Here is a 10,229-nt window from a genome sequence, read left to right on the forward strand (position 1 = left end):
ATATATATTTTTTTATCTATTATAAAATATTAATATTTCTATCTCTTTTAATTATACATGATGGGCTTTATCGGGTGGATATAATTCTTCTTTCAATCATAAAATCTAAAACAAAACGCGGACGTGAAACTAAAATATACCTAAAATATTATTTTTTAGTTTTAAAACAATTGCCCCTCGCGTAAAATATTTGATAGGTTTTAAAACTTTTCAAAGTAAATAGGTAGGTAGGTAGGTAGTTATCTGTGTAGGTAGGGATTTATTATCTACAAGCGCTTGTAGAAAATAAATTAGGCCGGATAGATAGGAAATATGTTAGATCGGAAGTAGGTAGGTAGAAGAAATAAAAATGTACAATTAGGATCAAGGCTGTTATGCAGCCTTAATCCTAATTAATAACGCTAGTAACGTTTAAGATATATCTAAGATAGGTAGGTAGGATTATATATAACTATTTATATTATATTATATAATATTGTATTATATTGTATTATATTGTATGTTTTATGTAATAAATGTGTAATAGAATTGTATTCTATTGTAATGTATAAAANAATTGTAAAATGAAACTTGGAAATAGAAAACACACTGATAAAGAGTTTTAAATAAAAAAGCAAAAGCTATATTTCTTGGAATTGCAACTTTTCTGACATTTATATTTGTGTACCGTTAAAACACCTTTGTATAATATACATGGTTTTTTATGTATTTTGTATCTATATATATATATATGTAGTATTTTTAAGAAAATAAAATAAAATTTATAAAACACAGAGCAGCAAATGATGATGTAAAAGGAGATGATATTTGACTACACTCCACGAATTCTGATGTTGCTCGCTAAAATAAGATTCTTTTCTTGACTATCACATATTTTCTGGTATATCACATTTATGTTGTACGAAAAGTTGCAATGGTTTTTCTTATTCTTTTCTGTTTTCCTTTCTCATTTTCTCATCACGAGATCGGTCGTTTTAAATTTCAACAAAATCAAATTCACGCTCTCGAATATATTCACACACTTAAAGAAAGTGACCATTTAAATTCGTGCACATAGTACAGAATAGAACCGCACCCTGTGGACATAGCGCACCGACGTGTCGCTCGTGGACTGGCTGCGTAGTTCCATTGTGTACTACTCGTGGACATGCGCTAGTTTACGGGGTGGAAAGGTGATTACACATTCTCTTATGGACCTGGCCGCTCTCAGGCTTCTCTCTGTTTATATATATTGTATATAAAAACAAACATGTATATACCCTATAAGCGCATAATATTATTTCATATCAAGTAATATTCTGCACATTTTTAGAATATTAAACGTATTATTAATATTCATAGAATATTATAGAATATTCTAAGAATATTGTGACAAGTTTTGTCCTTCAGAAGAACAGATGTCAAACCCTGGGCTTCACGTTAGATAAAAACAAGGAGAAACTGGCAGGAAAATATATAAAAATCAATTTTTATTCTCGATAAATCTCACTTTATTTTTAACTTGTGTGTCTCTCACACTGGCATACGTTGTTACCTAATTAGCCGAGAAGGTGTAAAGGAAAAACAAGTAGAGTTTATTTTGCAGTCTAAAGAGGCTTACGTTATTGAAAATGGGAAATTCTTGTTGGGTCCTTACAGGATATCCCATAATTCCTATTAATCACATGATACTTATCTACATTTCTCGAGTCACGCAAATACGTATATACACGTGCGCTGTACAATGCACAAATTTTCATAACGATCTCGATCGCGCATCAGCCCAACTTCGAACGACATTGTCAGAAGTGCTAACGCCGAAAACAAGAGTGACTATTGAGACTGAGTTAATCCGTCTTGACGCATCTTCCTCTATAATTCAAAACTCACATACTTCCAAACCATACCCGTTGACAAACAAAATTGCCAGTGTCACTCGTCTCCGTTTAACATCACCGTTTTATTTTTTCTATTGCTGTTTGTTATCTTTTGTTTGCTCGCATTTAATGACTATCTTTTTTTGCAAGATTTGCAAACTTTTTTTTTCTCTCTTTCTCTAGACAGCTAGTCGCTGAGCTAGAAGTCTACTGTAGTACAAGACCAATCTTGCCAGGTGTCATACTGGGACAACGCCAATTGTACAGATAGTACTGAAGATTGCCATCGCCGATACCGAATTTAAGAGGTTCTAAGAACTCTTTGTTATCCATAAGATCCAACGCATTGAACACATCAAAACCCAACTGCAGATAAAAAAATTGCGTGTTCAAAAGTTTCATTGAAAACTCTGTGCGGCAAATAAATAATAAATGAACTTACGTCACGCGCGGATATCAGAGCGTCCATCATCAGCTCGAGCCATGGCGTTGTGGTAGACACGTTATAAAAGCTGTACGCGGCTTTGAGGGTTTTGTGTGTCTGATGATGCATAATAGAGCTCGGTAACGTATAATAACTCACCATATCAGTAATCTTGCCTTCCTTCTCAACTACAAAACTATTAATAATACCAGCTTGTGGCAAAAACCAATGTTTGAACTCTTCTACCGAGAATATCGGAGCGAGATCAAATTTCTCCAGATACTGCAAGGCAAATCCGTTGTAAGGATCGATACTGTGTATATTGTGATCGATAGTGACTCATTTACTAGTACTTACTTCTGTTAATATCTTATGCGCTTGCGGTATATCCGTATAAACCAGTTTTCTGAATCCCGGAACTTTCGTGTTTTCTGGCAGTTTGTATAGTTTTAAAGTTCTCTGCATCGTCATATTGCGAGTGAGATGAGAGAATTTGATGTCAATTAATTTCTTTGGATTTAAAGATCGATGCCAGTATCTACAATATAACAAACGTTCATTAACTTAAAATACAATAAATCAAATAAAATAAATTCTAAGCGCCTTGCACACAACCTGCATGTCGCAATCGGTTTTGGTAAAACAACACCGGCAGTGTACACAGCTTGAAAGATGTTCTTTAGATTCACTCTCCTAGTAATTTCACGTATTAATACAGGCGCCACTCTCTTTGATCTCAGTTTCTTGTGCACACACAAGAAATTTATCTCCACCATTTTTTGAGTACTAAAAATACGTTTGCCATTATATTGCAAAAATGTGAAATTACTACAACATGTGAATTGCTCACTGATTATAGACACGTAGAGTAGCTGGAATGGCGGAAATAAAACCGACTAGACGTCCGCTCTTGGTCACTCGTACGCCGCAATGCCATTCCTTACACCAACCGGGTGGTTGCAGCGCCCATTTCAAAAAATTTGGAGGATAATCAAATCTAAACATTGCATCATCATCTTCCACGTAATTCTCTGAGAGTAGTGTGTATAATTCTGATAAGACCAGAGGATCATCTAGATTTAAGGTATCCCATTGAAAGTCCGGAGGTAGTGAATACGGTTCAGCTCTAATAGATGTTTTATCCGGTTCAATTGGCTCGTTGCGTACAATTTTCTCATCTGAAACGCGATAGAATAAGAATTTATTCTAATACACACCAAAAAAAAAAAAAAAATGTAATTTAATACAACAAATCTCTGATTATTCACCCATTTTTGGTACTGGCTGTGTGCTCCAAAATTGATAAGGCTTTTGCATGGCTTCTTCCTGAGTTTTGGCAGGTTTTTGTTGCATGTTAAAAGCTTCCATCGCCATCTGGATATCCTTTATGGAAATATTGCACGGACTAGGCATCTCTGTATCGTCTCTGTTATTATTATGATTTTCACTGGCTGCATGCGCCGCTTCTTTCTTTTTCTTCCGAGCTTCTCTTTTTTTAGCGCTACAATACGATTAAAAGTTTTTTTTAGCATATATTAATATATAATAGATATATGCTATTTTACACACAAATAAAATATTCTATATAAACATAACTCACGAACATGTCCGTCATCAAACACTTATAATTCTAAGAAATATCTATATCTGTACTATAATTAAAGTTTTGATTTTTCTACATGTTTGATTAGATTGAATAACACCTTTTTGCATGAAGACCTTGTCAGTATTACTAAGTTTAATTGCGCGTTTGGATTTGCATACAATGTGATTTTGTGTTTTTTCTGTGTTTATATTTTTATATACGAGATGTTTTTATAAACTTTGTAATTCAAATTATAAATTAGAAACAGGCCGTATAAATAACAATTAATCAAAATAGACCCGCACAGCCTTAAACCACTGATCAAAGGTAGTAAATTTAATATACAATTTAAATAAGGTGAACGTTTCGATCATTTATTTTTGATCATCCTCAGCACCACTGAATANAAAACAAAAAACAAAAAAGAAGAAATAAAGGATGTAAATACATATTGAAATGAAAGTAATACTATAACATAAATCGCATACACACCTTTAAATTATCAAAGTCATCATTTCAAATTATAGTTTTACCTTAGCTGTTTATTTTTTTACTATATTACTGTTATAATGATTTGTATATACAATTAGTATTTTATTTTTGATTTTCTTGTTTTATATATTAGAACCTTTAGGTCTGTCTATTTGAGATAAATAAATAACTATAGCAGAAATATATAGATATGCACACACACACACACATAATTGTAGCAGAAAATACACAAAAACTTTTATTTGTACAAACAGAAATTGACAGTGATCAAAGAGTGATTGAAGAGTTGTGATTTTCTTATACATATCGATTAAATGTCAGATAATGAAATTAAATTACATTAGAATAAAATATATTTGTAAGAATAAATCGCGCTACACAAAGAAATAAGATCGGGTAACAATTGATGCAAGAGAAGTACTACATAATCGATCCGGACGTGTCCTCGCTTTACGCAAATTTCGCTGCGACAATACGTCTAGTAGGAATATAATCATCAATAGTTATGCGGCGGACGTGTCCGTGAGTCCGTTCACGGGGCATCCGTCAAACGAATATAGGTTAAGACGATGAGGTAAATGCTGAGTGGTGCTCCGCGGATCCCCCCGTGAACCAGATCGTATCTGTCATTTTTTTCATGAAACGAAGCGTCCACCACGTACCTCTTGTTCCGCGCATCCTTTTCGTGCACCTCATCCTTTTTAGTTTCCCGTTCTGCAACTTGACTCTTCTCCTCCATTTTAATATAGATTTTCGTCGCGCATACAGTACACAGCACTATAGTGACGCTGCTCAACAGTGATTTCCAAATGGAGAGACCATTTCCACACATGCGCAGTAGCGGTGGCATCACCAGTCACGCACCACGTCACGCACGCATTATTACGTTTTTACATTATGAAATCACGCATTATGCATCGAACGCGTCACGTTTTAAATAAATAAGAAATATATATATGACATAAAAATATATTATAACATTTGATAAAAAAATTATTGTTTCACACACTCGTCGTTTGATAAATTAACTAATTTCGGATACATTAACTCTTCCATGTGAAATCTAAAAAAGTTTATATTATACGCGAATGAAAAAAAGAAAACGGCTCGTATTACGAAGTTCTATACGTTGTTAAATAAATAAATTTGATCGTTTAAGTATTCAACAATTCTCTGCTACAAAATTCAGCTTAAACAAACAATAAAAATAAAAATTCAGATGGTTCTTGTGAAATGTCTCGTGTAAACCACGCGTATAAGTACGGATCTGTTGACGCAGTCACGTGATCAGTACGCGCAAGTTTTCGAATGCGCACGAAATCTCGTGCGCGAAGGGATTTTCTCCTTTGTCTCTGGAAATATGACTGCGGTATTCGGGAAACGGTGTTGCGTGCGCATTTTCTTTCGACGATAAAAATTATATCGCGAGGAAAAACATGCCAAGATTTCAGTGTGTCATATGTAATACGACTTATTCCCCGTTTCGGATGCGATTACTTGTGATGAAAAATCACACCATTTGAGGTTTTTTCTTTTTTTTTTTTTTTTTTTCATTACAAGTTTCTTCCGCTCTTTTCTTCTTATTTCTCTTTCATATAATTGGATACATAAACGTAAACTCAATTGTGAAATTTTTAAAAATCATTGTGCACGTACACATATAAAACATGAATCCCGATTGATTATCATTTGCAGTAATGATATAGCGGTAATAAACATCGTTGCATCAACTGCCAGTTACTTTAACATGCATTATGCGTGAATGCGATAATTTGTTCATCTCCGGTTCTCTCATTTATTCAAAAACGATGATTACGTATCAGATTATTGAAGTTATTAGATATATTCGTTACGCAATAATTAACCAACGCAATAATAATTTATGCTATATCAGTTTCTGCCACGCTGCTGCGCGTCAAGTCAAATGCGCTTGAAGTTTCTCATGTATAAACTAACTACAAAATTACAGCAATTTTCATCTCCAATTTACATTACTATTCATCCCGTAATAACCCTACTGTTTTCGCCGTGTCTGAAACACGCTATTAGGCTAATTACTCTCTCTCTCTCTCTCTCTCTCTCTTTCTTTTATTACTTGTACAAATTGCTTGTTTTGCGCGGCGAAAACAAATTTGTCGCGAGCGTGCCGCGCGCGCATGCGCATCTCGCATTTCGCTTCGAGTTAACATTAACCGCAAAGTTGTTTCTAAAGTTTCGACCGCCCGTTGTTTACTTGACGAATGTGTATTTTAACTTATGCATAACGCCGCGCGTACAATGAGAAACTGGCGTGATATGTTTATTAGTTTGTGGGCACACAATTGCAAAATTTGATTACGGTTATTTAACGTTGTCTTCGCGCATGATTCTTTCGGAACTTGACATCGCACAGTGTCGCGTTATACCTATACAGCGTCGCGCAATCGATCAAATCGATCACATATCGATCGTCATAGCAATCGATATGCGATCACATATCGATCGTCACAACAATCGATATGCGATCGATTCGATCAATCGCATATCGATCTACTTGACTCGAATGAATTGGCGCAAAGCACGCGTCGCGCATGCGCGTTTTATATTTCGCGCGTCGACAACATCTTGTCGCTCATTTGTTTCCCCGTTACGTATACGCTTTTTTTACTCGGCAAAATTGTGCTTCGACTACAAATTAGTAACTAAAAAAAATGTGCGATCGGAAAAATTGCAGCGACGCGTTAATTAGAGTGCGCAGTCGTGATTAATTACGGTACTCGTCGTGTTCGCGCGATTCTCGGGGGCGCGTTGCGGAAAAGCGTCTATCTATCATAGCTCAATCGAATCAAAATCGATCGCGTAATTCACGTCACTTGTAAAGCGCGCTGAGACAGCGAGTGGATCACTTCGGCCGAACACTCCGCAGCAAATTAATTAAGGTAAGTGGCACTCGTTAGCCGTTGAGTTAATTACTTCCTCAATTGTTCGATATTATATTCATTTTGCGACACGAGCGGAATTTGTCGCCAATTGCGAGAGCGCGCGCTCGTCGTATGCGCATTTTTGTCGCTCATCTCGCGCGGGTTTGCACCCGAAACACAGCTGTCGGGAAATATTTTCTTGTTATTGCGTGGTTTTATTTTTTTTCGCGAAACGCGAGTAGTACATATTGTGTACTCGCACGGAACTCGTCGCGTTAGACGAAGACAATCAGCGTCGTAGTGGCTCGTTAATTAACGCAACGGTTAAACACCTTCGCGCATTTTGAACAAGTGTATTGTGTTCTGTCGCGCGCGATTCTCGAACGTCTTNCGCGCATTTTGAACAAGTGTATTGTGTTCTGTCGCGCGCGATTCTCGAACGTCTTGTAATAAAAAAAAAAAAAAAAAAAAAAAAAAAAAAAAAAAGTAATATACTTGTGGCGTCTAATTGTCGCGGTGTAATCGCGAATCAAGATCAATCATCACGCGATTCGCGCAATTTACGCTGCTTACGAAACGCGGCGAGAACTTGAGTGGATAATCGGTCACGAACGTGGCAAATTAATTAAGATAAGTGATATACTAATTAGCCCGCGTTGGCACGCGATATATTCCAATAGATGTGCAAAATGCGCGACCGCGTCGATTCAAAGTCGAGCGATTTCAGCGTTATTAAGAGAAAATGACAATGACACCGGCGCAATTGCGTGTGCGATCATTACGGCGTGTTAATTGGCATGCGCGTAATTAACCGCATTTTCTCGGTTACGTGGATGGTAATGCGGTTCAATCTCGGCTTGGCGGGGTCAATGATGTCAATCGCGATAATCCTTGTAATGATCCTTGTTAATAATACCTGTTGTACCGTGAACATTTATTCCTCAGCAATAATAAACGTGATTAACGTGATGTGCATAATATAATTAAATTTTTATTATTTGCATGTACATTATATACACGTGTATAAACAGAGAGAAAAATTAACGAAAAGAGGAAACACAGTTCTCTCTATTCTTTTAACGCGTCGTTTTGTATATTTACTATAAACTTTCGTACAAAAAAACCGGCAATGGGAAAAATGTAACAATAATAACGTTTTTTTCTTTTTCGAATACTTAATTTTGTATTAATTATTACCGCAGGTCTGCTCAACCTCAAGTGTGCTGAAAATGATATGTCAAGCACGGGAGAATTGGTCAGCGTGCGCTATTGCAATTAAGCGCGGTTTTCGTTCGTATCCGCGTGACTTGATGGACTTGAGGCTAAAACGTTTCAAGCAGAAATTGATGTCGATGGAACAGTTGATAGCAGCAGCATTGCGGCAACGATGCAACGCGTTCGGTGAGTACATTTATTCAATTTATTTCATTATTCGCAACGAGTCGGTATTGTTCTGCAAAATTACCGTATTCACATATCCCAGAATTTAATCCTCTTTAAAATCCGAGCACGTGCATTAAATCAAAATTAATGGGACGAGCAACCTAAAAATATTCTTTTTTCATTTAAATTTGTTTGAATATATTCGTAAATAAAATCAAGGTTTACAAATGTTAAAACAAAAAAAAAAACAAAAAAAAAAAAATCCTAAAAAACAGGAACCGAAGGAACATCGGAAACTAACACGTTCTCTCGTGTAGTTTCACAATTTTTCAATAAAATTAATGAAGAGACGTGTGACAAGTATAATTTGTTTTATTTCATTACCAACAGTAATTTCTTTTACATCATGCGGAAACAATGTGTATAGTATCTATGTATCTTAATATATATTTATATGTAATCGTTAATAATTGTAATAGCAGTGAAGAGAGAGAGAGAGAGTTTGTAATAGGCGAGTTTGTAGAGATGTGTGTGTAAAGTCTAGTCGATATAACTCGAATTCGCTTCCGGTGTGCCACTTACAACTTTGGTGCGATTAGTTAATCATGGCGTTAAACATTCTATTGCCAAAAGTCTCGATACGCGACGAGTATTAACGGGGGTGGTCGCTTTGACCAATTATATGCCTTTAATTGCAACAAACATTCCGCATTCAACATGTTTACCGTCAATCACGCGCAATATAAAATAATTGCAATTCGTTTGATTTTCCACCAAATTAAATCAAATATGTGCACGCTACAAATATTTTGATGTCCAACAAGTAAAATTAATTAAATTTCTCCACGTGTGTGTGTGATACACACACACACATTTATATTACCCTATCCCTCTTCTATACTTTTGACGTTTGCGTATAATTCTCTAAATTAATTAAATTTCCTTGAATTACAACAGACTTGTTATAGTTTTTGATTTAGTGAAAGAACGTTAAGTACTTGGTACGCAAGAACGTAATGGATAGATCGTCGTGACAAACTATCTTAGTCTGATTAATTAAGTCGATTTTTGTGTTGTGCACAAGTGTGTCTAGATTGTCGTCTAGAGTCTCGCCGGAAACGAATTCGGATCAATCGATTTTCTCCAAGTCTTTTCTCCGATCGTAATTTTTGCGCTTCAAGTTTCCTCCTACTTCGAGGCATAGCCGACTACCGATACTACGACGAGAAAAACAATTCCTTTTGCCATCACGAGGGACCCGATTAGTTCGAAGAGTCCCCTATTAATAACGTCTCGGACAGCGCGGAACGGCGCCAAGTTTTTCGGACGCTCCTTTCTCGAGAGAGAGAGAGAGAGATCTCGTTCTTCGTGGAATCTCCTTCTGGAACTGCTCCCAAACAATTCCACGCGGACACTTTATTCCCGAAACGAACGATTCTCCGTTCTCCCGGCGCTCTCGGAACACAAGCGTTTAATCGACGTTGCGCACGTACGATATTACACAGTAAAAAATTGTGCGTCAAAATGTAGAACTTTTCTTGTGTTACGACGTTTTGATTATTACTTCAATGTAAAATTAACATAATACT

General features: G+C 36.1%; 1 protein-coding gene across 1 annotated transcript; it reads right to left on the reverse strand.

Annotated features, from left to right (window-relative positions):
- Positions 1-1,430: 1,430 nt before the first annotated feature.
- On the reverse strand, positions 1,431-5,175 carry LOC109854928 (glycylpeptide N-tetradecanoyltransferase 2). The gene is made up of 7 exons (XM_020428567.1): positions 5,020-5,175; positions 3,549-3,781; positions 3,131-3,458; positions 2,896-3,066; positions 2,638-2,818; positions 2,299-2,562; positions 1,431-2,222 (listed from the first exon to the last, which is right to left on the reverse strand). Exons 1-7 carry the CDS (start codon positions 5,094-5,096, stop codon positions 2,064-2,066), a joined length of 1,413 nt encoding a protein of 470 aa, XP_020284156.1. The 5' UTR covers positions 5,097-5,175; the 3' UTR covers positions 1,431-2,063.
- Between the last annotated feature and the right edge of the window lie 5,054 nt (positions 5,176-10,229).

Source organism: Pseudomyrmex gracilis, unplaced genomic scaffold (assembly GCF_002006095.1).
Source record: "Pseudomyrmex gracilis isolate BER0280 unplaced genomic scaffold, ASM200609v1 scaffold_75, whole genome shotgun sequence".
NCBI classification, from domain to species: Eukaryota; Metazoa; Arthropoda; class Insecta; order Hymenoptera; family Formicidae; genus Pseudomyrmex; species Pseudomyrmex gracilis.